This window comes from Gymnoscopelus microlampas (genome assembly GCF_963454915.1).
Source record: "Gymnoscopelus microlampas genome assembly, chromosome: 6".
NCBI lineage: Eukaryota > Metazoa > Chordata > Actinopteri > Myctophiformes > Myctophidae > Gymnoscopelus > Gymnoscopelus microlampas.
Window position 1 is genome coordinate 22961577 of NC_139943.1, and position 27271 is coordinate 22988847.

The 27271-nt window shown below is 40.6% G+C and overlaps 1 protein-coding gene across 1 annotated transcript; it reads right to left on the reverse strand.

Moving 5' to 3' along the window:
- Window positions 1-5948: 5948 nt before the first annotated feature.
- LOC311046651 (neuroplastin-like) lies at window positions 5949-27267 on the reverse strand. Its single transcript, XM_084059124.1, has 9 exons — window positions 27063-27267; window positions 16390-16749; window positions 15203-15374; window positions 14810-14904; window positions 13498-13631; window positions 11061-11334; window positions 8195-8216; window positions 7154-7230; window positions 5949-6873 (listed from the first exon to the last, which is right to left on the reverse strand). Exons 1-8 carry the CDS (start codon window positions 27151-27153, stop codon window positions 7170-7172), a joined length of 1209 nt encoding a protein of 402 aa, XP_083915250.1. The 5' UTR covers window positions 27154-27267; the 3' UTR covers window positions 5949-6873; window positions 7154-7169.
- Between the last annotated feature and the right edge of the window lie 4 nt (window positions 27268-27271).

Genomic DNA, 27271 nt, shown 5'->3' on the forward strand with positions numbered 1-27271 from the left:
ATGTTTATTCCATGATATAGGCCCTATATTGTTTATGTTCCACTGTTTGTGTTGTATGACATCACATGTGTATTTCAACAATGGGCATTAGGCCTAATTCATACAGTTAAGTCTGATAAGTTGTATGCATGCTGCTTTTGTACAAACTCAAAGTACTCAACCCCAGTACTTAAATCAAAGTGTTTACTGCTGGTGAAATATTACTACAACTACAAATGAAAGTTGCTCTGTGAAATTTGTAATTGGGTTAAAGTACTGGCAAGTAACTTGCTTTTAAAGATACTTAAAGGAGCACCATCATCCATTTTCAATATATCATATAATGGTCCTCACTAACGCTCTCAATGAGATGGCACAATTTCTGTCTGATCGCTCTGCGTCTCACTGGTGGGAATGGATAGTTCAGAAACCTGCCATATCATCGATGAGGATTCCAAGCTAATAGAAACTACAGCCTTTCTGTTCATGGAAAGTTAGCATTAATACAAAAGCCTTGCAGTAAAAAATAAAGAAATAAGCGGTTCATTTATAATGTAGCCTATTTTTCCCTTTCCTATAAATGTAGTGGAGTCAAAAGTACAATATTTATCTTTGAAATGTGAAAGCCATAAGTATAAAACATACAAATACTCAAAGTACTCAAAAAATGTACTTAAGTACAATACTACTGTCCACCACTGGTTGTAAGCTTGTAGGGTCCATTTGGGTACATACAGTATACACTCTCACAGTGAAATGAGGTTATCAGACCTAAAGATGGACATACATACAGTATGTGCTATTGTGTACATGTAACCTGAATGTAAATTATGTGAATCATATGACACACCTACATGCGCCATTTCTGAGTTTTGGCCTCATCTACGTTAATTTCGTAAAATAAAATGCAGAGTCATATATAATAAGCATGCAACTTTATCAAGATGAAGGTCTGTGTGCGTGCAATGCGTGCATGTATGTAAAAAATGTTCACTTGTAATGAAAGATGGATACATAGTGTCCCTATGTATCAAATGTGTCATGCAATTATTTCCAGCACATCGATTCCATGTCTCTCTGTCTCTCACACACACACACACAGCTAATTTTCTAACTTTGCCTGATCTCCATCCCAACGTCGGTCAACGACACAGCCACAATTACACACTAACCTTTGCTTCATGCCTACAGTACCTTGCTTTTACAGGAACACAATGGAAACAAGCCTGTAGAGCTTTTGGTGTTATCCTTTTAGCATCATTGTATAATCGTACCACTTTACTATTTGCAAACAAGTATTCAATCAATCAATGTTTTTTTAAGTTGTCAAATATTTCCCCCCTTTTCTCCCAATTTAATTGTTATGCCAATTCCTGAATTCCCCCACACACTTGTGTTCTCTTGTCACTGTTGACCCCTACTGGTTCACCTGCCAGTGAGGATCCTCACCTAGAGGTGCATGTGGAGAAACCCTTTGGGAGAAACACTCTACTCCTCACAGTTCAACACCCACTGCTGACAGGCGGACCCGTTGCTGCACCTGCACTTCCTACAGGTCCGCCTGCCGGCAGTGGACCCGTAGGAGTCGCTGGTGCAGCGACATAGATCGGCCTCCCCTCCTGCCAACACGGCTGTGAGCGTCAGTGGCTCAGGAGGTAGAGTGCCTGGTTGGGAAACGGAAGGTTCGATTCCCTGCTCCCCTGGGTTGGTTTCTAAGTGTCCTTGAGTAAGAAAAGGAACCCATAACTGCTCCCGATGAGGAGGTTGGTGACTTGCATGGTTTCCTCCTCTGTTCATGTGTGAATGTAATGCATATTGTAAAGCGCTTTGAATAAAACTACTGTAGTGCCTTAAGGCGCTACAGTAAATGCACCATTTACGGCCAATTGTGCTTATGGATGCCCAGCTAATCCTATAGTCTCAGGGGTGAATGTTACCAACCTGACCAAATCAGTAGAGACAGCACATCAATACCATGGTGTTTAAGGTGCTCACCTCCAGAACCGCAGCTATTCCTCTTGGAATGGGATATGCTGTTGCTTTCTTCCAGTGTATCTGCTATACTGCCTGCTTCTTAGATTTTCTACTATCCCTCTGAAGAGAAAATGCAAAGGGGAGTGCAATGCTACCCTCCTCCACCCCTTTTCCAAAAGAAGAAATCTCGTACATGCATTTCTACACCCAGTACATATTTACTGTCTGCATATGCTACTGTAGTTAATAGCCTATGAATGCAGAGATGGACATACAGTATTTAATATATGTACTGCTATGTGCTGTGAACGTAAATATGTACTGTATACGTTCAGTACTGTCTCCCATACTCACCACCACATGCAGGAGAAAACATGCCATCTCCGCACCTTTGCACAACAGATTGAAGATCACTGGACACTAGAGGGAGATTGAAAGAGAGAGGAAGACCGCAAGAATCCTGGTGTTGAACAGTGGCGGGACAACTCAAGGCCTATAGCACAACTGAAAAGCTCAGCCCAAAACAGACAGGAGTGGACAGTGGTGGCTTATCCAACGGGCTTGAGGTGCTGAAGCACAGGGCACCAACCTTAAGAGAACTGATTGGTAATGAGAGTGCACAAATGGAACCAAATGGACCCTTTCCATTTGTACACTCTGAGTTGTGGGGGTCCGTGGCCTAATGCATAGTAAACTAGGAGTTCTTGAAATTAAAAAGTTTGAGAATCACTGAAATACAGAAATTGTGTCCAGGGAGGCATTTTTATGACAAGCTCAAGCTCTTCATGCTTCATTCTTTTTAGAATGCCAGCAGCACTAGCAGGCAAAGTAAATGGTGCATCCTTTGGTGCATTGCTGTAATGTATTTGTACTGTAAGTGGTTTACCAGATGGGATTGAGTACGTTGCCCACTGCTGTTCAACATTTTAATCTCTATAGTATTAAAACAATTACGAATCAGTGTACTCACCCACAAAACCACTCCATATAAGACACTCCAATGAAATTCAATCTCCATTAGAAAAACAACACACACATATATAATATATATATATACACATATATATATATATACATCCTTTAAAACAAAACTTCTGTTGGGCATGCAGCATACTACAGAAGCTGAAACATTTGGCATTACACAGCAGACTGACTGCAGATCATATTGACTTTCATTGGAAATGTCCATATTATATAATGACTCCTAATCTCACTAGAGACAAATCCCTGACAAAAATGTTTCTCTCACATCTACAAACCATGTAGTGTGAAAAATGGTTATTCAGAATGGATTAGCAAATGATTAGCCTAGTAATATCATGGTTGGTGGTGGTTAGAAGTTGCAGATTAAAATGATTTACACTAGTGTGGGAAAGGATGTCATAATAAACACACAGCACAGCTATTGCATCATGATTATTGTTTTGTAAAGCAATTGTATATAATTCTTAGGATATGTATGTGTTCTTGTAGGATATGTCTCCAATTTAGCTTTAAAAATTAAACTGAGTGAAATATTGCACACTTTAAAATGTTACATAAGATCATTCTGTGCTTGATGGTGCACTGAATTATCTGTGAAGATGAAGGAACAATTTTAGCACTAGACGGAACACTCGTTCTGTTTTTTTTTACAGTGTAAATCTAGGGTAAGTGATTTTCTTTGGTTAAAATGTGTGTTAAATAGCTCTATATTCTGATAGTACTCATTGCTATAGAGTGTATGTTCAGCAACAGGAGTCTCCATGTCTCTCCAGCTCTTTATTAAACAGAAATGAATTTTCAGGTTGGTATACCCAATTTTATCCAATCAGGATAGAGAACTCAGTCAGGATACAGATTAAACAAGTGAAATTGGAAGTGATGACACAAAGAAATGAGAAGAAAAAATTGGAACTGGAACACTACAAATGAAGCTGATGAATGGGTACTCTCTCCTGATTGACTGAAATGTTGTCAACTACCTGAACATGTATTTTCATAACACTCAATGGGTAGCAATGAATACCATCAGAATATAGTGCTTTAACCTTTTGAAAAAAAACTTTTTGTTTTAACCAAAATATATCATTAGCCTACCTTTAAATGATTTATCTCTTCTCGTCACATAAAGATTAATGACTATAATTTGTCTTAAGTTGTATTGTTCTAAACCTTCATTCATACTTTTTCAGGGGCATCCAGGAGGGCTTATTATAAGCGACTTTGGGCTTGTTTTTCTGTAAAGTTGCTTGTAAATATTGGTAGTTGCAGGGTCGTTTTTGGGTTTGTTTCTAATGTGTAGTTGCTTATTTGGGCTTCTTTCCTGAATGTTGTATAAATCAGTTGTTCTCAAACTTTTTCATGTCAAGGACCCCCCCAAAATGTACTTGGCCACAGATCTGAAAATATGTTGTGCCAGGGACCACCATACAAGATTTGTGTATTTAAAATGTTTGAAAAACAGCAACTACAAGCTCACAATACGCCGCGATGCGACGTGTTGTGAGCTTGTAGATCGGCTATTTTCAAATAGCTGATGTACTGTATATACTGTAGGTTCAAAGTGTTCATGTGGCCTATAGTCCCTTCTTTTGGGCTTGTTTTCATAGACCTGGTTGCTTATTCTCTGGCAAATTCTTGCAACACTGCTTGTAGCTATTGGTCAAGGCACCTGTTCAGCGGGGAGGGGAACTGGGCAGTGGTGGACAGTAACTACATTAATAATTGTTGAGTATGAGTGCATTTTTCAATATCTGTACTTTACTTGAGTATTTGTATTTTTGGATACTTACTTTGGATGACTTTCACTCCACTCCAAAGACAAATATTGTACTATTGACTACACTACATTTCTAGGAAGGGGAAAAAGTACATTATTTCAGTCCTTAAAAAAACAAATGCTTCGTGTTTACTGACCTGTGACCTACTGTAGGCCACCACAACCTTCTACCATGTGTTCTTGTCAGTGCAGATACTGTAAATGTCAGCGCATATCAGAGTATAGATAGGTTCATGAATAGAATCGGACCATACAGAGAGTAAAAACTTGTCACATTTCAGACATAGGGGGATGATTGTGATTCGCAGTTTTAAGACAGGAATCACTAGGGTCCAAATGATGTACCAGTGTAAGTCTCGTCTTCATTGTTGTAATTTATATAATCATTCATGCTTTAAGATCTGGTGGTGTCTTTGTTTCTGAGGTTATACAACATAGTTCCAAAAATCCAGGACAGTTCCTTTTGTATCAGGTTACATTTCAACCTGCATGTCTGTCACATGTGACGATCAACAGCCCACTAGATGGTGCCATTTCTTTACAAAGCATTCGAGATTGCACATAGTGTGTACTGTGGTGTAGTGTGTTACACTGGGCGAAATGTAGTGTCACACTACATATTTGTTACTGACGACAGAAATGGCAAAACCTTTGCATACCTACAGATCGACAGGTGTATCGGAGAACCATGGGCTGACTAAAGCAGGACTCTCGCACACTATCTTCTTCACCTGCAAAATCTCTTTTTTTTATCACTAGAAGGTCTGTGTACTGAAAGTTCTCTTTTACCATATCTGTATATATCTTTTATTTCTCAAGATAGAGTGTGCAGAGTTCTTTCTTCTGCAACCAATGACATGAAAATACGTGTGTACCAGTGGCCTTGCTTGCTTATATGCAGGGTGCTATTTGTGAGTGGACAAAAGAGCACCAGATGCTTTTAGAATGAAATGTTTTGAAACCCTGCCAGGAAATAAAATAAATCCACACCTTCGTTGTGGATTTATTTTTGCACCCCCCCCGGCAAATCGCACCCAGCTTACAGTAGGTGTTTGAAGTAGCAATACTCTACTCACAACAGCCATTATGACAAACCACAGAGTTCACACCCCTTTATGAGATTTTTTTATTCTTAAAAATTACTTGGGATTGCTTTACATGTCTCAGTCCTGATATGGGCGCTCTTCCACTCCTTCCCATTATAGTTATAGAGAATCCATGCAGCTGTGCAGCATGTCATCAATGCTCTAATGTGAACCTACTAGGCTAATGTAAAGCTTTATCACACAAAAATCAAAAGCTGCAAGGTTTTTATTTTTTTCAATATATCAATATGAATAATAATTGCATAGGATAATAGCCATGCTATACAATACATATACTTTAGAAAAAGAAATGTTAGAATGATTTGACTACAGATTTCCTAAATTAGATACAGCACCCCCTCCCCATTTTTCTTAACATTTAAGTGCATTATACAGCATGAATAGTTTTCATATTACTTGATACATACATAGTTATAGTGATTTGATACATACAGTACATATAGTAAAATAAAACCTTGATCCGATAAATTTTAGAGGGACATTGCAGAGCCCTTGAATAGTCACACACATACTGTACCATCTGATAAACGTCTACCAACTTATAAAATGGTATGCAGTGGAATGATAAAACTGTACATGACTGTCATACCAGATTACGGTGGCATGTTCTTACACAGTACATTGCAAAGTTTAGTTTTCTCCCCTAGAACACAAAGTGCAAATGTATCTACATGAAGCCACTCTCAGAATAAATAATAAAATAATAAAGCCTTTTCTGTGTCCAACAGAAGGTCAACATCTTACATGCATTTACTGATAAATTAGTAAAAATGTATATAAATGAAATAAGTCGAGCTGATAAGTGAAAGAAAAAACTAAGTAAACTTCAACAACTGCATGCAGCAACAATGGTTATAATACAATTCCATAATGGTTTGGAACTCCCTCAACACCCTCACACAACAAAATCATAAGGCATGCCTCATACAGTACAGCCATTTAAGCCCATATTTCCAACAACGACCATACTTAATGGCAGATAATACTTTTTAACAATTGCTATGGATTCCTTCTGGTTTTACCTTCATGTGGTCAATACATACATAATATTATCTGCAAGCAAAGAGAGAAATGGGGCGGTTAGTGCACTGGGCAGCATTGTCATCATTCAGCGTTTATTTGGTTTGACAAGAGCTTTTGGTGATCATTTCACATCACTGATCATTTCGCATCATCTGGTAATTTGTGGTCATGTGCAAGTGAAGAACTGGAGGGCTTATTTGATGTTTAGCAGTAACTTGACAGTGGATTTACTGAATGACTGACAGTTAATATCCTCTCTTCTGCAGTACGTGGGGTTGGGGGGGGGGGGTCAAGAGGATTAAATACTTACTTAGTAGACAATCCACTCAGTTTGTATTCCTCTGGCGGAGGTTCTTGTCTTTGTGATTGTTGGTAGAATTGGTTTTCCTTAAGAGGGAAGGATATGAAACAATTAGGTGTCTGTCTCAAACTAAAGGGTGTACTGTAAAAAGAAGATTCCAATCTCTCATCCACGTGCTGGACAAACAATGATCAACAGTAAAAGTAAAAATAAAATCTGCATACTGGTTCTCAGCTCCACTTGTTTATTGCTGTTCTCAATGTGCAGGACTTTGAAAAAATGCTGATGAAGATCGAGTAAGATCGAAACGAACAGCAATAAACAAGTGGAGCTGAGAACCAGTGTGCCGATTGTATTTGTATACTTGTACTGTATCTACACTCATCATGCTTGTTTTAGCCTGCCCAGAGTGTCAGATGGATCCAGTTCATACAGCATCAACACCAGATACAGATACAGATCACACCACATCAACTCATCAATCACAGGAAAGCATAATGAATTGTACTTAATACTATACTATGACAAACTTTCTGGGATCCGCAGCCAAATACTACTGGACTCCAAATACAAGCAACTCTGAGAGTGTACAAAATGTAACCAAATGGTCCTGTAAGCATCATTTGCTTACATTTATACACTCCGGGAGTTCAATAACATTTATGAGCTACAACGGTTCTCAATCTTTTCTGGATGAGGGCCCACTTGAAAATTTCAAAAGCATTCGTGGCCCTTTCGGCTGTGTTAGGTCGTCAGATGGGTGCAATTTCAGAGCATGTATATTTTAATGATAAATTAATCAATCAATTGTGTTCCGGCTTGGATCAATAGAATGAACGTAGTATACTTTAAGCTCCTATTTATGAAATTGTTTCAACATAATGTTTTGTATTTTAATGTCATATTATAATTAAAATGTTAGTGTCAATTGTTTAGGGGCCCATGGCCCACTTGCAATATCCTCACGGCCCACAGGTTGAGAATCACTGGGCTACAACACATCACCAAACAACTAAACATTGCAAGTTAGTCACTGTGACATATACTTACGCTGGTCCTGTCGGTTCATCATCTGCAGCAGAGAGGGTAAATATTGAGAAAGATGGGAGATGAGAGAGAAAGATAAGAGTTGGGAAACAACTCATGCACGCTAATGAAATGACAATTGCTTTTATAGAGAGCATGACAAATGGCAACATGTTCCAGTGGCAGACCACTCATTCATCAGGGTATTGATGACCAGCTGCTCTGGACATCTGTTTTAAACACAGAGGGCGGCCATGCTCACAGGATGGCACACTGTAAACTCCTGAGAGTGTACAAATGCACCCAAATGGACGGTCCATTTGGTTACCTGCGTACGCTCTCAAAGTTCAATTAAAACTGAGGATTTTACTGCGTAGCTAGCTAGTGCTGGACGATATTGCTTTACCAAAAACTCATTTGTGGCCTGAACTTCAACCTTTTCTGATAACTGATTTAATATTATATAACTTATATTTATAATTTATTTATTAATTTAGCGTATCTTAGATACTTTACAACGCTCTTACATTTCACTCTTACATTTTCATAGAACGCAAAAAGAACACACAGTAACAATAAAATGATAATGTAGCACAGATCATGGCTAAATTACATCAAATGTTACTTAAATGATATATTGCCCAGCACTAATGGAAACACACATAAGAAGCCTGAATAAGAAACAGACCAGAACATTTTGTTTGCACTTGGTATGAGGTCATTCACAAACACAAAGAATGCAATTAAAAGCACAACAGAACATAGCTTCAGAAGTCAGAACAAATATATACAGGCAAAGGTCAGTTTAAAACGATTTTTGTCATGCACAGACAAGCACTGTTCACACTCAGTTCACTCAGAGAAAACTGAAAAGCAGCTCCATCAATACCAACAAAACTATATGTTACAGCCATCGGTTGACTATTGACCTAGTCTTGTGTGGCCAGGTGATTAGAGATCTCCACTGACCGATATGTCTGGTAACATCTATATTCAATGTGGTTGCTAGAAGCGCGGCAAAAACGGCCAATAACAATTGATTGATTGAATATTTTATTAGACAAAGATGAAAAACAGCACGAGTACAGTCAAACACTTGGTCTAAAAGGTTAACACCAAAAAAGTCCTTGCGGTCTTGTTTCCATTGGGGTCTATGTATTCAATTAATCAACCAACCTACACATATTGTTTTGAAAACAATTCATAGCATCAATATACACGGTATATATGAAGGACCGCCCTAAAGTCTTTGCATTGGTTCTAAAATGCAGTTATTTTTTAAATCTCTGAATTGTTTCCACACAGTTTAGCAACTACATTGAATTCAGATGTCACTAGACGTATCGGTAGGCGGAGATCTCAGATCGCCTGGCTACGCAAGACTACTATTGACCTATCATCAAATAGCACTGTAGGAACTGTAAGCTTTAGATCTTTAATTGCAGTAACATGCACGTCATTTGGAAAGTGTAGTCTTAAAGCCAGTCACCAATGATTCGCGACGCAACTCCTTGCAACATGCAACTCCTTGCAACCATTATCCCAAATGGCAGTTGCAATGAGTTGCATTAGTGTGGACTGGCCTTATAACGTTTTTGTTGCAAGGAGTTGCAAGGAGTTGCATTGGTGTGGACTGGCCTTTACTGTGGTTAATAATTGACTGAAACGTTCAGCCTGTTGAATTAGACTTGTTCTACTAATTTAGAACATATGAGGTCAAATCTATAGATAATAGTGCATGTAGGCACTATGCTGCGTATAGGAGATTGATGAGACTGGATGCTTATAGAAATTCATGAGGCATGCAAAGTACTCTCACTTACCACAAACATGGTTTGGGTTATGCGATTTGAGAAAGGGGGAGATATTATAATCTGTTAAAATATTCAAAACCCAAAAGCACACCTAAAACCATAAAAGTTGTAACGCAAATATGTGTATAAAAATGGCTGCGAGTAATTTGTGCCCTAGAACAACTTTGAAATGCATCATAGTACCAAAAGTCATTGTTATTTTCTTTTTCTTTTACTTAAAATCTGCTGTGTTCAGTTAGAATCACTTATGATCACATACTGAATTGTAATTCAAATGCAGATCTACCACAATGCATTTTGACATTCACCCGCTGAGAGCTGTATTTAATCAGCAACATGTGACAACATTAAAATTCAGCTGGAGAGGAAAAGGTCATCAAAATACCAGTAATGCATAATTTACGTTAGTTAAGCACATAATAGTATTAGTAAAGCACTGGATAGCAGGCAGACAGTATACCTAATGATGTCTTTAAATTGGTCATCCTTTTCTGGAGCTTGGGGACAAAGACAAAGTTCCCAGGAAAACCATGAATAATTGATTTCTGTCCACTTCTCGCTACACTGCAGTATCCCATTTCCCCATGAATATTAAATGGGTGAAACAGTCCTGACAAGGTGTGCCGGTACTGGAACAGAGTCGGTCTGTTGGGTCAACGTCCCCACGCTGAATTATTGAGTGCTGGCACAGTGCAGTGTCAGGTGACTAGTGAGTCGTGTGCATATGAGTGACATAAGATGTCAAAAGTGTGGCACCCTCACTTTCTAGAACCTCCATTCCCTGAGTTTAGGGTTATAAACATAAGTGTCTTGGCCAAGGACACATCAATATGTCCTGGACCTTTCCACTACAAGACGGTTAGTCTAGAGGCTAATTTATACTTTGTCGCACAATGGTGTCGCTCGGTCGCTATTTTTGGCATGCAACAAAGTGTCCAACCTGTGCCTCACAAGTTCTTATCAAAAGGTCCCAGGCAGCATTTAACCTGGATGCACAAATTGCACTAGAAACCATTTACAATCATCCCCAAAGAACCTATACAGTATGTCAAGCTACAGTATATTGGAGAACTCACCATCTCCTATGTCCTCGGGCTTCTTGCGCTTCTCGTAGACGACAATGATGATGACCAGGATGATGATCTCGGCCAGAACCCCCAGCAGAGGCCAGAGGGGGGCCAGTGTACTGCGCACCCTCAACACAGAGACGATGGAGGATGTGCCAATCATGTTGGTGGCGTTGCATTGGTACTCGCCAGGATCTAAGCCGATGTCCAGGTTGAGAATATGCAACTCTGTGTAGTTGTCCTTATTAGCAACTAAGAATCGTCCGGACGAGTTATCGATATCCTAACAAAGACAACAACAGACAATAGAACTTAAATCAAATTATCAATGGTGGATGTGTCATAAAGACATGATTTATGAGTAAGCCGACAGCAGTTTTCGATCTTGCTCTTATACACAGCAACTGCTTATCCCAGTGGGAGAGAGATTCCACTGTTTTGAAAATACAGACGGTTGTTTCTATTAAGATTCAAGATATTTATTGTTATGTGTGAAAATCCCAGTAGCTCAGCAGTTTCTGAAATACTCCAGCCCGATTTGGCACCAACAACATTGGCAGGTTCAAAGTCACTTAAATCACCTTTCCCATTCTGATACCTGGCTTGAACTGCAGCAGATCGTCTTGACTGTGTTTACAGGCCTAAATGCATTGAGTTGCTGCCGTATGACTGACAGATAATACATTTGCGTTAACGTGCAGTTGGAGAGGTGTGTGTCTAGTAAAGTGGGCAGTGAGTGTGTATATAATTTCATGTACTGTAGTTTTGGGCAATTTTTTAATTACAAAATTTGGTAGATCTCCAGACATCGTGGCTAGTAAGAAAAAACAACAACAACAAAAACAAGTATAACAAAAAAGTATTTATCATTATAATCACCATAAATCATTGTCTATTGGGGTTCCTTTGGCCCTCTGCCTCATCAACAACTGCCAAAACATTCCGGCTATGTCATCATTAATCACTTAACACGCTGTTAACTAGTTTAATGAGTAAAGTTCAGTGAACATGAATGGATATAACACAAATGTGCCTCCAAAACAGAAAGACAAAAATGTGGAACAAGGAATATCTTAACTTCCCCAATCAGACACATATTTTACTTTATAAATGTTTGATGATATATCTGACAATCACCCCGAATGCTCATTCTCCAAATTAAAACAAATCAAAAGCTATCTGAGGAGCACAATGGGACAGGAGAGACTTGGATTGGTGAAGAAGTGGGATAGAGGGCACGCACTTTATGGATGGCTTTGCGGAGCGCAAGGCTCACCAAGTACCCTTGGCTGCTTGATGAACTTTTCTTTTTTTTATTAGCATTTCCTAAGCTTATTATTGTTCTTATTCCTAGTCTGTTCGATCATAAACTTGATTGTCTGGGGAAGTAGCTATTTCGCCCACGGCCTCTTGCATCTATCTTTCCATCTGGCTAGTGTTTAAAGTGTACAAAAGTGACTAAAGTGTACAAAAAACATCAGTAAATAGGGTCGGAAATTGTGGTCAAAGGCGTATATTCGATGACCATAACGCTCATGCATTAGTGTGATATGTAAGGAAAAACTGAAGAGCAAGTCTTCCTCCGATGACTGAGAATGTCAGCACAGGAGGACGTGATCAGAATGTGTCAGCAAGAAGAGTCTGTCGACAACGACATAGAGAGGGGTATTATAGGAGGGTTGCCGTGCATAAACCCCTCATTAAAACCATCATGGGTGAGTGCATGTGTGGTGTACACCAGCACAGGCCTGAATGCTTGACCCTGACAGCGAGCGGTTCTGGTGGCTTTTTTGTTGTGGGGGTCATTTTCCTGGCATGTTGAGTCCACTTGACCCCCTAGAGTGCTGCAAATCAATACTAAGTTATTCTACACAGATCATTTTTATATGATGATACATTTCTATCCTGATGGGAGTGGTCCCTTCAAGGATGACAATACCAGATTTCAACCCAAATGAAACCCTAAGGGAGATTTTGGACCGATATGTTCAACTACTGTTAGAATAGTGTTCCACAGACTTGTACAATATATGCCAACTTGCCAAGGCACATAAACCACATGAAACCTAGCGTCCTTATTCTGGGGTGAACCTTCTGCAAAAATAGCAGATTTACCAGCTCACAACGTGTGTTTTGAGCTTGTAGAGCGACTATTTTCCACAAAGAGATTTGGTGGAGGGAAAAAGGAGTGGATCAAGTATAGAGCCCTGAGGGACCCGGGTCAACTACGTACATAGGGTTTAAGTGGTTAAAGCTGGCTTGTGGTGGCCCAACAGACACATTATGTCGTTTTTTTTCCCACCCGTCTGTATTTCCCATTGCAAGGTGAGGTATGACATGATTAAATATTTCAGAGCTCATATTATGTCTGGATATTAGCTACATATGCTTTTTACGACAAGAAATACAGATTTTCTGAGCTATGAGAGTACAAGTGCAGACATACCATGGGGAACCCACGGTCCAGTTTGCGCCAGGTCCAGATGGGGTAGGGGTAGCCTGTAGACTTACAGTAGAGCAGAGCACGCTGGCCCTCGTTCTTGTTCTCACTGCGCTTGTGACCTGTGATGTCGGGAGCAGCTAAACAGAGAAAACGATAGCAGGGATCTTTAAAAGGCACACATTTATGTATAATGGTACAGGTTCACTAGGTGTGCAGACATACCTTGTTATGACAAATGTTAATTTAATCTTTCAACCTGGTGTCCCTATTTTGGGCATGTCATTATAGCAGATATATTGATAATGCAGTGTAGCAAAAATAACAGCTGTACAAGTTGTAGATCAGCTGTTTTCGCCACAATACACCATCATACGATATAGTATAAAATAGGGCCTAAGTGGTCAACTTCCTGATCATAAAATATGACTAACTTGCAATCTTGTTAGTGGCAATGCAGAGTGCTGTATGCATTAAGTAGTGTTAGGCACTGAACAGCTGCCATACAGCAGCAAGATCATAAACAGTATGCAGTTTCTCCTAATCCATTAAATGAAGGGAATCATTAAATGATTCCCATTAAGTCTTTTATGCATGATCAGGAGAGTGCCACACTAACAGTAGAAGCCTGACAAACTACAGCGTCAAAATAATTACTGGAATGAAGGGGGAATCACAAAAATCAAGTAAATTAATCAGATGTTCAGTCCATTACTGAGTGACAGAGATGGTCACACTGTTGAAAGTCAAAAAATAAATGAAGTACTGTACAACATATATATAATTGCACATGCAGTTTTCCCATTCTGGGATACTTTTCTTTTTCATTACATATGAATATTTTCATTGGGAGCAGGAACATACAATGCACCATAATTCATGCATCATTAATATTTGTTTAGCACCCATTTAATCAAAAGTAATTATTAATGATGTGACCAACAGCTGCCCACTTGCAAATCTTCCTACTCAAATGGACACATGTCCCATTAAATGAAAACAAGCACAATTTACCTCCATAGCAATGCATGTCTGACAGCAGAAAAGGCTAGAGGCAGATTTAACCGTTGAGACATAATCCCTAACCATCACACAAGACACCATCTGCTGCCAATGAACTAGATAGTATTAGACATCAGTTAGACGGAGGGGTCAAGGACGTTGCTTGGCCTTTGAGCCATTTCAAACCCTTTCATGTAAGGCCTGTCAACACTCAAGGCTACCAAGACCATTTGTACCGTTGACATCTCAACAGCGGGTTCCAAGATGGAAAATGCACCAATAGGCACCTTTAGCTTCATTGTGAATCGATATGTACCTTTCACCTCGATGGTTGCATTGACTGGAGGAGCTGATTGGAAGGTGTAAACGCACATGTACTCTGCGGAATCATCTCCTCTTGGTTTGTTAAGCCTGCATAGCAAAAACAAAACCTCAATTAAGCCAACACCAGGAATCTATAAAGCCTTAATTGTACTCGACAATTATACAGTACGACAGTTCTGCTCGCCAAAAAGAATAGGTCTACAAGCGAACTAGCTGCAAATAAATTGAGCTTAAGCCAATGTTTTTCTTATAACTGGTTCCACACTGTGACCATGAGGTCAAGACCCAACATATTGAAGAACATCGTAAATAATGTGTTTAAAACTCTCACAAAACCTGCCCTGGCGTCACAGGGGTTTGGTGAGACGGGGACTTCCTACTGTACCTGTATTCAGTGTTCTTGTTGCCGGTGCGAGTGTCCACAATCTCCTCCCCATTCTTTAGCCAGTAGCTCTCCTCAAGGAGGAGGTTGTGGGCAGTGGTCAAGTTGCACTGCAGGGTGATGGCGGGGTTGTGGAACTCCAGGGTGGTGTGCTCAGACGATGCGATCACCGGCTCTGCAACAAAGACAGTCAGCCTTTTATTAAAACTTTAAAAAAAGACTACAACATTCTCCCCCACCTGTATGGGTGATTATGCGTTGAAGAATATGACCACTGATGCACAAAGAACGAGCTCATTAGTCAGCTGCGGATGAATAATAATAATAATATATAGTGAAATAGTAATACATAATAGTGATAAGCCAGCCATGTTTCAATTACTTTTTGATGTCAGTACATTATGATGGGGGCTGAACATGTCCCCAACATAAACTACTAGCAATAATACAAACAAATATGAGTTAAATGTTCATAGTTATACCTTATGGGCAGTTGTAGCACGACAAAAGATTCAGGTTCAGGAAAGCTGACGTTGGGTCAAGGTCCCTCAGCTCCCCTTAGAACCGTGATACAAAACTGACATTTGATTGCCTTTCCTATACAGATTGTTTTGTTTCAACCGGTCACAGGATGAATCCCTTAAAATTCCTTCCTTGAAAGACCCATATTGCCTACATTTACATGCTTTCGCATCCTGTTAAAACATAGTGTAGATTGTTTATACACCTGACTTAAAACATGTTAGAAATCTGAATTGGAAATAGAATATGATATGATTGCAGGGAAAGATAATACATCTTATACGTTGTGTTACACTGACAAGGAAACTACTCAACAAAATACTAGAAACGAAAAAGTATGATGATATTAAATTCATGGAAATGGAAAAAAGAGAATAATGAGAAACTAATATGCTGAACAGGGTAGCTATGAGAGCTAAAGAAGGACCAGGGCTTGATGCTACAGGTTGTAGAGTGAAGGCCTTGCTACATACTACAGTAGATACTGTAGCGCCTAGTGGAATTGAATATTCTCTCTTTCAAGGTCTGTGGATGGAGGAGGTGTCTATGAGGAAAGTGGAGGTCTTCTGGAGGTTTCTGAGGGTGACTAAAGACCACGGGAAGGGGTTTTGAGTGGTTTACTGAGCCTCAGAATGGAGCGGGGTAGGGGTTCTTCCTGTACCACTCACTCTGCAGCACGGTAATTGTGGCCTGTGCACGGATCCAGGTGGTGGCCGGATTTTGGTGCAGGTCATTGCGGCGTGGGTCATTGCTGGCCCGACACTCGTAGGTCCCAGCGTCGTCTATTGTGAGACCAATGACGCCTAGCACACTGACCGCGTTGGTGCCATAGGCTGTGTTGATGGACACTCGTCGCTTGCGGGCACCGTCCCACAGCTGCCTGAAGTTCTCAGCTCGGTTGATCTCAGCGTACCACCACTGGATCTCTGGTGTGGGGTTTCCCACCACGTTGCAGTATAGCTCAAAGTTGTCCCCCTTTAGCTTAGTCTCAGACAGTGGTGACTTCTCAAAGCCAGCACTCCCAGCAGCTGAAGGGTGGAATGGTGGCATGTCCACAGAGCCAGTCAACGCGATAATAAGAGGAAGCACAGGGAAAGAATGGATGTAGGAAATAAGGAAAGGCAGGAAATAAAAAGATAAAGGATAAATTAAGAAGGAACCGGTTAGGGAAACAAAAAGAAAATCTTATTAGGTAAAACAAATCCATTTAGAAACTGTAGTATTAGAATTAAAACAAAGACATGATAAAGCAGGATGAAAACAAAGACCATGATAAAACAGGATGGAATAATAGTGAGAAGGAAAGTGAAGTATAATGTTCTTCTTCTAGAATACTTCAAACACTTTCAACCTGACATAGCTATTTAGGGCATGTCATTATAGGCAAGCATTTTCAGAAATGTTCCAAAATAGCAACAATTGTAGCTCATGTTTTGTGAGCTTTTAGATCAGCTATTTTCACACTGTTGTACGATGAAGTATAAAATAGGTCTCAAGTGGTTTACTAAAACATTAGTTTTGCAGTGCATGATGTCTTGCAGAATGTGAACAGCAAGATATGCCAACAGCGATCACATCAACATTTTGGGATCGGAGACATGACCTCACTTCTATTCCAGTCATCCCTCCTGCTATTCCTGGGAACATATAATTCAATTCTGCAGTAATCATGCAATAAGGGTGCTCTCACTTGGTTTCGCTTTATTAATGGACTTTGAATTAATTTGTATCTGGCTATTATCCGGCATTCACCTCCAAAGTCCTCCAAGTGACCTTGCCCTTCCAAGGCACAACATTAATGCTACAGACTTACGCATGACGTATAAATGAAAATAGCCGATCCACACGTTCACATGTGGCACATGGCGACACATTTGAGCTTATACAGTAGATGCTAAACTTCCGTTCTTTATTTATTTTTTATTGCGCCTATAATGGCATACCCGAAACAGGCATGCCACTGGTTGAAGGTGGTTAACTCTAAGTTTATCATTCTGCAGGTGAACCAGATATCTCCATTGGAGATAACTAAGAGAAGGTGGAAAGCGTCCATCAGAGATTTAGAAAAGAGCATCCCACGGTTCCCACCTCCAGCCAGAAACATCAGGTCTATAGGCTGTTATAAAGAGCGTGCCAGATTGAGAGGAGATGTACTGTATAAGCTGTAGCTCTGTGTCTCTGGGGAGAGTATGGGCGTATATGACCCCAACTGTTTCCATAGAAGCAACTCGGAACACAGAAACTGAACAAAATAATGCCTCAGCCACACACAGGATAGAATAGGATTGACTTTATTGACCCAAAGGGAAACTTGTCATGGATACACAGACCGCTGTTAAAACATTGCAGTGCATACAACATACTGTACATACAAACGCTATGCAGTGCAGCACAGACTGCCGTCAAATTGCAAACATGCAGACCGACCAAGTCACAGTTACTGGTTAGATATTCACAGTTGTGTTTTTGTTAAATTGACACTCTCATACAACCCGTCAGTGGTTGGTCCAAGTCTGGACTGGACATTTACTGTGCTGACAATAGCTGCTTAGATGTTATGCCAAGAAATAATATGCTGTAACTGAAATATAGATCACAATACCTTATGCCTGATTAATACTTGATTTTGCGCCGTGTCACACACCGAAAGTAGCTGATCTACAAGCTACAATTCATCGCGGTGCGAGGAGTTATTTTTAGTGCACGACACAGGTGCACCATATGTAGCCTATGCGTGGGAGATATTTGTTTACTGTGCAGTGCATCAATTGATTTGCAATGGATAGTTAAGCCTGAGGATTTCTTATGTCATACACTTTATTAGCTGAGCATTACGTTAATTATTTCACCATGCCACTGAACCTTTAATCAACTTCCACTGGCCATCTGCCTCTGTCAACCAGACACCTGTTTCCACTTAACTAATTATTACCTAAGCTTTGCTTCATGCACACATCAGGGGTGGCAGGTGGCCTAGCAGTACAGAGGCTAACCAGCAAATTAAAAAGGTTGCTAGTTCCATCCCTGGCACAAGTAGGAGTGCGTATTCCAGCTTCATGCTCGCTACTGGAAGATGACTGGTATTATATATAGTACTATGTATTTGCATACCATATGCACCTAAAAGAGGGATAAATAGTGCTAATATATCACGTCATATTATTTCCTCATTTTCGGCAAGTCGGGGAATACGCTGTAGTTTAGACGAAGCTCTCGTTCTTAGAATCTACTCCTACTAATCTACTAAAAAAATATCAACTTAGTATGGAAATGCTCTGAATATTTCCAGCTCTGCCTAGACCCGCCCTTAGAAACGCCCTGCCTGCCTCTGATTGGCCGCTTTCAGCCTGTACACACACACACACACACACACACACACACACACACACACACACACACACACACACACACACACACACACACACACACACACACACACACACACACACACACACACACACACACACACACACACACACACACACACACACACACACACACACACACACACAGGAGCACTGTTTTTTACGCCACAGTACGGTTTGTTTTGCTTGTGAGTGTGAACGCGACGAACGGGTGAGGCAATGACTTTATAAACTTTGTGGAAAATTGCAGGTTTTATGAAATCATGCTAGCCCACATATCTTGCGTGGAAATATGTGATTATTGCAGTGATTATCCACCCTTATTTATCCCTGCATAATCTGCGCCATTTGGTTGATTATGCGATCAACGTAATGAATGTATTTATAGGAGTGTTATGTCTACGAAGTATTTTTGTTTGCGTTTGTCTCTGGGTGTATTACTGCAATGGGTAGCATCTTGCAAAGATTAAGTTCAAAGTCAACAGCATAGCCAAGCCTACTACTGTATCTGTTGACAAGCAGCATAGCAGCAGCATCAGCAGACAATAGAGCGTGCCAAAAATCCTGAAGGGGGCGTCAACAAGTGTCTTTAGGTAGCAGCGGACATCTTTGAGGGGTAAAAATCAGGTTGACTCAACATTACCCAATGCCACGCCCAATGCCACGCCCCCCCGTGGTGACGACATGTTGGCACGCTCAATACAGTCAAAGACTATAACTAAATTATGTACACAGTTCTATGCACGCAGCCTTGCACTTGAGCGAGCAGCGAGCACTCACGTTCATTTTTCATTTACACATCCTTGTGACACAGATTAAGTTCAAAGTCAACAGTAAAGTCAACAATATAGCAAAATACGCAAAATATGCAGGGCTCACATTTCATAAGCCCCTCATTTTTCCATATAAAGTTTATAAAGTCATCACCTCACCCGTTCGTACAAGTTCACACACAGAAGCAAAACAAACCGTGGTGTGGTGTGAAAAAAACAGTGCTCCAGCCTCCGGGGTGTGTGTGTGTGTGTGTGTGTGTGTGTGTGTGTGTGTGTGTGTGTGTGTGTGTGTGTGACTGTGTGTGCAGGTTGAAAGCGGCCAATTAGAGGCATGCGGGGCGTTTCTAAGGGTGGGTCTTGGCAGAGTACCATCGTAGATTATATGTACCCCCACCTTCCCTCTTACTGGGCCAGCCCCCCACCCCCCCTCCAACATAATCCCCCCCCCCCCCATACCCTGTACTCCCACAACTCCCCATACCCCCCAACCGGCAGCCCGCACCCCCCACACCCCATGGCCCACAAACCCCACCCCACCTCCATACCCTCATAACCCGAAGTACCTCAAATCCATACCCCCCGGCCCAATCCCTTAACCTCCACCCCCTTACCCTCTCCAACTCCCCTGCCTCCATTACCCCTGAAAGGAGATAAGATGTGGAATCTGAAGCTGTGCAGTTTCCAGTGCAGCTCTGTTGATGTGAATGGGGGCTTGTGCTCTCTGTAGCTGCCTGTAGATGGCGCATGTACACAGTAGAGCCAGCCGCGTACTGGCCAAAATGTGGGGAACGATCTGACTTTTAATCAAAGTAAAAAAAAGTTATGATAGTTGAAAGCATGAAATGTAACCTATTGAATGTCCCCAACCCATGACTTACATTTGTGCAAATTGTGGAGCCAATTGCACTGGTGTGCCGTGAGTAGACAAAACGGATAAACACCGGACGCCACAGGACGCCTTGCGGATTCTAATAGTAAAATAAGATTACTGGCTGAACATGACATGTTGCTCTGAACCGTGTTAGTTCAGATCAATGCTTTGAGGAAGTAATAAAATCATTGTGTGATAGGAGGTGAAAAAGTAGATCATCGGGGCATCCGCTGGGCTAGCGGTCCTGGTGCATACCACATATACTGGTAATCCAGCTTGACAGCGGGTCGCGGGTTCGACTCCCGATCCTGATGACCTTTGCTGTATGTCACCCCCCCCGTCATCGCAATATCTATACCACTTGTGCATGATTGGCCAATACGCTTGTGCAAGAACGTGCTGTGATTGGCCAGTAGCCACTTTGAGTGGCAGTTGGGGCAAACACTCTCACCAAACATGATTTACTATTCTGTCCCTATCGGTACATAACTCGAACGGCGCTGAGTCGGCCCAAGCGAACTTCGCAACGTTCGGCACGGCAACTCGCTCACTTTAGCTCGCTCGGTGGTGCCTCACGTGGCTCAAGTTTGCTTGAGACGGCACGCCTCCGTCGCAGAAGGGGGCGTGTTTATAGCACAACTGGTATAGACTTTGTAATGTCGCGTCACCCTCCCATTTCTCTCCCCATTTCTTGTCAGTCTACTATCCTATCAATAAACGCAGAAAAAGCCCCCAAAAAGAAATCTTTAAAAAAAACAGCAAGTGTCACAGCCACTGAAAGAGGGAAAAAAACATGTGTGAATCATAATAAGAATACTGTATGTGTTTGGATTACAGCATAAAATGACTCATTTAAGTATCAGTAGTGTTAAAAGTGTTGGTAGTGTTAAGAGTTTTGGTAGTTTTAATTATTGTTAAGCCGAGTTCAGACCAAAGATTTGTGATGTAGCGAAACGGTTTTAGAAAGTTGCAGAGAAAAACACCAGCAGCCTGAAAAACCCTGTTGCAAGTCGGCTTATGCCAGCTTGAGTCACGAGAGATTCACAAGCAACAGGTTGCAATGCATTTCTGATCACACATGCAATCACAGGAATCAGATAACATTTCACACATCAACATGTCCCCCTCTCACACACACACACACACACACACACACACACACACACACACACACACACACACACAGTGTGCGTAGTATGTTCAAGAACAAGGTTGTGGCACCTCTCTTTCTTCCCTTGTCTCATCTTCATTTCCCTTTCCTCTCTGTCTAGGCAAATATACACTCAAATGCACATACAGTCTAGTGACGCGTGAGTCCGTCTTTCTTTTTTTCTCTCTTTTTTTTTTACAGTGGTTTCTAGGGTAAAACCGGTGGTTGCTATGGTCTGGCTGTTGCTATAGTAAAAACGTTGTTGCTAGGGTAAAACAGTGGTTGCTATGTTGATTGATTGATGTACTTTATTTAGTAAGACATGAGAACAACAGTACATGGAAGTACAAATTCACAATACAAGGTCTACTAAACTGGAAGACTCATAAAAGCACTGAGCTTGTTTCAAATGAGTTCCCCATGCACACAAATCATGATGACATATAAGAGACAGACAGATATACACAACTACTATAGAATGTCATACAATCAGTTTACAGGTTACTGGTATGAAGAGTGAGAAATATGTACAAAAGGAGAAGGAGAGAGGGGGGGGGGGTAGGGGGGTAGGTTAGGTTAGGACTTAGACAGGGGCCATTTTCCAATTGCAGCCTCCTGAAGGTGTATCTTTAGGGCTGTTTTGAAAGAGAGTAGGGTTTTACACTCCTTTACTCCTTTTGGTAGGGCGTTCCACATTTTTGATGAATAGCATGAGAACGAGTTACTTCCCTTTGTTGAGCCAAAAAAGGGTTGGACAAGGTTTGTGGAGCTGCCTCTGGTATTGTGATCATGGACATCATTAACATTTTGGAAGTATTTTGACAAATACAGGGGGATCCCAATGTTGTGATATATCTTGAAGACCAGGCCCATAGCAAGTTGCTGTACTCTGTCCGCAACCCTAAGCCATCCAATCCTATCAAAATGATCAGGGGTTAGATGGATTTTGTAGTTGAGGCCAAGAAGTAGCCTTACAAGTTTGTTTTGGGATGTTTGGAGCCTTGTTTTTAAGGCCTTGGAGGTGTTGTGATACCATGAAGTACATGCATAATCGTAATGACCTTGTATGAGGGCCACTGCAAGAGTCTTCAGAGTCTTCTTACTGACTTTACGATCAATACTCCGCAAATAGCGTGTTTTTTTGTGGACCGTTTTGATCGTTTTTTCAGCATTTTTGTCACCAGAGAGGTCAGCCTCCAAGATAGAGCCCAGGTAGGTAATTTTGTTTTTTCTTTTGATGATATCATCACCCGCTTTGATCGTGAAGCTCTCTGCCTTTCTGAGGTTAGGAGTGGACCCAAAAAAAGTGTCCACTGTGTGTGTTAAAAGTGGTGATGGTGGAGAAACATTGGTCTGAACAAATGATCATAACTCAAAAAGTATAAATTAAACAGCTTTAAAAAATACATCTTAGCAATCAACCGATCCATGAACATTATATGCAGTATAAAATATATCTGTAGTGTAAATATTCTGGGTGTAGACTGTAGAGCCTCCTATAGAAACAGAGTTTCTATAGCTAAAAGTATGAAGGACTAGATAGTAGATATGTGCAAAAGAACAGGCAGAATAATGAAGAACAGTAGGGTCCTCATCTTAGTGATTTAACAGTAGAATTGACCCCAGAACAAGAATGATAAAAATCAGGGTTGGATATCAAGAATCAACATTGTAAAACAATGACATCATCATGTGTCTGTCTACACTGCTGAAAAGGAAATAAGGAACACTGTAATACATTTTATCATGTTTAACATACACATTCTACAGTTTCTACACTGTTGCGGTTCGGAAATAATAAAACAGTTGAAAACCATTGCAGGCCTATTCTTTTTCGACACCGAAAATTGAACAGGAATCAATAAGGGAACCAGTAAATGAATCAAACCAATAAGAAGAATCACTAATGGCACTGGTATCAATAAAATCTTCAATTCCCATCCCTAATAATAAAAGAATGGTAAATAACTTAATCTTAAAATGACTGCAGTCTGGCTTCATGCACACTGTAATGGTCCACATCTCAGCTATTAAGATAACTGACCTCTAAACCAAATAGGAACTATATTCAGCACACTGCTGTTTCTAGGCCTATCTAGATCACAGCGAGTTTCTCCATCCACAGTGAGCAGTGCATACTTCCTTATGGTTGATACTGTTTCTTATCAGTGAGAAATTAAATCTCTGTTTATCTTTGCAATAATGAAATAGAACAGCAATGGGATACGCGATGTGATAAAAACATCAAAGAGGAAGACAATGAAATGGTTGAAAGAGTCTATTAACCATTAGCTCGTAGACGTATCCTCCTGCAGTGGAAATACCCAAGCCCGGTGTTCACTCTCCATTCCGACATCTCACCACTCCGACTAGTGGCTTCCGCGTGCGGTTAGGGTTAGGGTTAGGGTTAGGTATAGGGTTCGTCAACGTCGGAAAGGCGACATGTCGGAAAGGAGAAATGCACCCCCCAAGCCCACCATGAAGAAAAAAGAAGAAATGTCATGGACAAAGCCAAAGGTAAAGTACTCTCTAAGCCATTTGACCATTTTTATCATAGATGGCAACCGCTAATCACATTCATAAACACCCTCACATCCCTTGACCCAGACTGATCCTAAAGAAATACTCCTTCTCTGAGGTGAGCACCTCAGATACTCTGATGTAAACATTTGAGCAAACCACTCAGGTTTTACATGCTCTCCAAATTCCATCATAGTGAATGTACGTATCCAAATCCATTGACTGCATGAACAAATACAATTATAATAAATAAAAATGTCCATACTGTAGATAATGATAATCAACAGAGAAACTAATTGTGTTTGGATGAAACTTACGTAGAATTTCTTCACACACAAAAAATGCCATTAGCAGATTCTAATGGCAGATACAGTAGTTGTATACCTCAGCATATATCATCAGCCTCAGCTTCCTGCAAATGGACAGAGAAATGTCCTGGTGGAGGAAGACGTAGTGACTTTAAAACACTTGAACTCTAGCATCCCTATTCTGTGGACCAAGTACAGAGCCGACCCCGGTCAACTATTACTTTACTAAATATAGAGGGCTTAAGAGGTTAAATAACATTATATACTATAGATTGTAATGTGTAGCAGTCTAAAAAGTTTCCAGTCTCTCACCTGTGCAATACATTATTGATGAAGACTAGAAGATATATGCTCTGTTTCTACAAGCTGCCATCATAGAATCTTACATTCAAAACTGTAAGATTGAGATGAGAAGAAAAGGACAGTCACGTATCAGCCAGGGCACATCTTTTAAATGTCTTCATAAGACATACTTATCGGAAAGCACTTCTTCAGTCCTGCCATCTGATTTTCTTTTACAAAGCTGCTAAATTTAAGCAACTGTCTTTGAGTTTTATTCACTTATAAGCACAGATGAAAGAAAACATAGAATGATTAGCTGAGCAATATGAATTTGAACTGTATACATTCCCACACATGGTTTAACCTGTTAAAACCGGGAAAGCATCGGTGTCATTTTAGATCTTAGCGTTGGCTATTCAAAAATTGCAGATATACAAGCTCACAGCGCGTCACTTTGAGCCGCGCTGCAAGCTTGTAGATCTGATATTTTTGAATATTCTTCCAAGGAAATACACACACAACATCTGACAGACAATCCAGTCTGGGACGCAAGCACTCCTGTATGTACACATGCACATGTAGCCTACACACATTTCAGAATAATTTGGTACCGAGCAGCAAAGATGCTCTGCTTGGTGGGCACAAGATTTATGAACATAGGGCCATGTGTTAGAGTGATACTGAATTGAGAAAATCAATGCCATTCTGCAGTGCATCTCAGTGAAGAGTTAACAGATTCATTCTCGCAAGAGGACATTAAAGCCATGGTTCCCAGTGCAGCAGCATTGACTCTAAAAATAGAAACATGCAGCAAAATGGACTGGTGGTGCTATTTACAGTGCTTCACATCATAGGTCTTACATCTTGTCAAACACGTACGTGTTGTGTTCAGTGAAAAGGACAAGGGGATGTTGTTATCACGCTGCAGGTGTTGGTAGAATAATGCGGGATTTGCGAATCCCTGAGTCATATTGCATATTTGAGCGCACCGCTATGCATGACAGGTCGGTGTTGTGCGTGTGATTTTGCGTGCGTGCCTGTGTGTAATAATGTCTTCGAGTCGAGGGACATATAGGCTACAGTTTTAACTGTCATTTCCACAATGAATCTGCAGTATCCTTATCTTGTGTTTTTCCTCCTAACCTTGTGAACATAATAACTTGTCCTTGCTCATATTTTGCGAGGAAATAAGCAACCAGGTCTATGAAAACAAGCCCAGAACAAGCGACTATAGCCGTATCTACAAGCTCTTTTTGTAGCTTGCAGATCTGCTTTTTTCAAAAAATATATATAAAAAATAAAATCTTGAGGGGTAAAAATAGTTCATTTTGGAACATTTAAAAAATATTTTGGTATGGGGGTCCCACTCCCTGGCACAAAATATTTTCAGATGGGGGGGGGGGGGGGGGGGTCCACGGCAAAATACATTAATCTGGGGGTCCTTTGCCATGAAAATGTTTCAGATTTAAGAACCACTGGTTTAAACAACATTAGGAAGCAAGCCCCAAATCAGAAACTATACCCATGCTCAGCAAGTCGTAGCCCTATATATTCAGCTCCACACTTCAAAGGACATTTTAGGGACACAGGCAGCACGGGCCTGATCCGTGTGCCCCGTTTCAATTAGCCTACCTGATAATACCACACTGTAAACTAGTCGTCTTAACACGTTTTGTTCATCTTTTTTTTCTCTCTCGCAATGTAATAATAATATAGTAATGATAATAATAATAATAATAATAATAGCGAAGGTGCTATTAAATCCAAATGGTTCCCCCACTCGAAGTTTATCATAAACAGCCCATTCATTTAAACGCACAGCAAACAGCACATAGAGACATTCCAAGATGGGTAGAGCCTTCTCAACTGGCAACCGCTCAAATAAATGATCTATTTGCAAAAAAATATATATAAAAATAAATAAATACAGTCATAGAAAATACATACACTACTAAATATGACTGACAATCGAATGATCAAATGTATCTAAAGCTATTTTAACCCCAATATGTAGCGTCCATTGCCATTGGTGTCATTTTATTACTATACAAGACGTGCAAATTCATTCTTACCGTTCTGTGAAGAAACGGAATGCAGCATCAGTACTCCAAATATCGCCACCGAAAACGACATTATTGCGGCTCTTCGTTTGCCAGGTATCATCTTTTAAAAGATGCAAAGAAAGGGGGTGGGTGAAAAATGCCGGTAGATTAGTGGTGGTGGTTGGTAAGGTGACCTGAAGGCTGAACCTGAACGGGATCAAAAGTGGAGCAGAATGACA

Coding starts and splice junctions, on each gene's coding strand:
- LOC311046651 (XM_084059124.1), bottom strand. CDS start 27,153: ATGATACCTGGCAAACGAAGAGCCGCAATAATGTCGTTTTCGGTGGCG. Junction 14,905..15,202: donor AACAAGAACACTGAATACAG/GTACAGTAGGAA, acceptor TTTGCTATGCAG/GCTTAACAAACCAAGAGGAG. Junction 11,335..13,497: donor TGGACCGTGGGTTCCCCATG/GTATGTCTGCAC, acceptor TGTCTTTGTTAG/GATATCGATAACTCGTCCGG.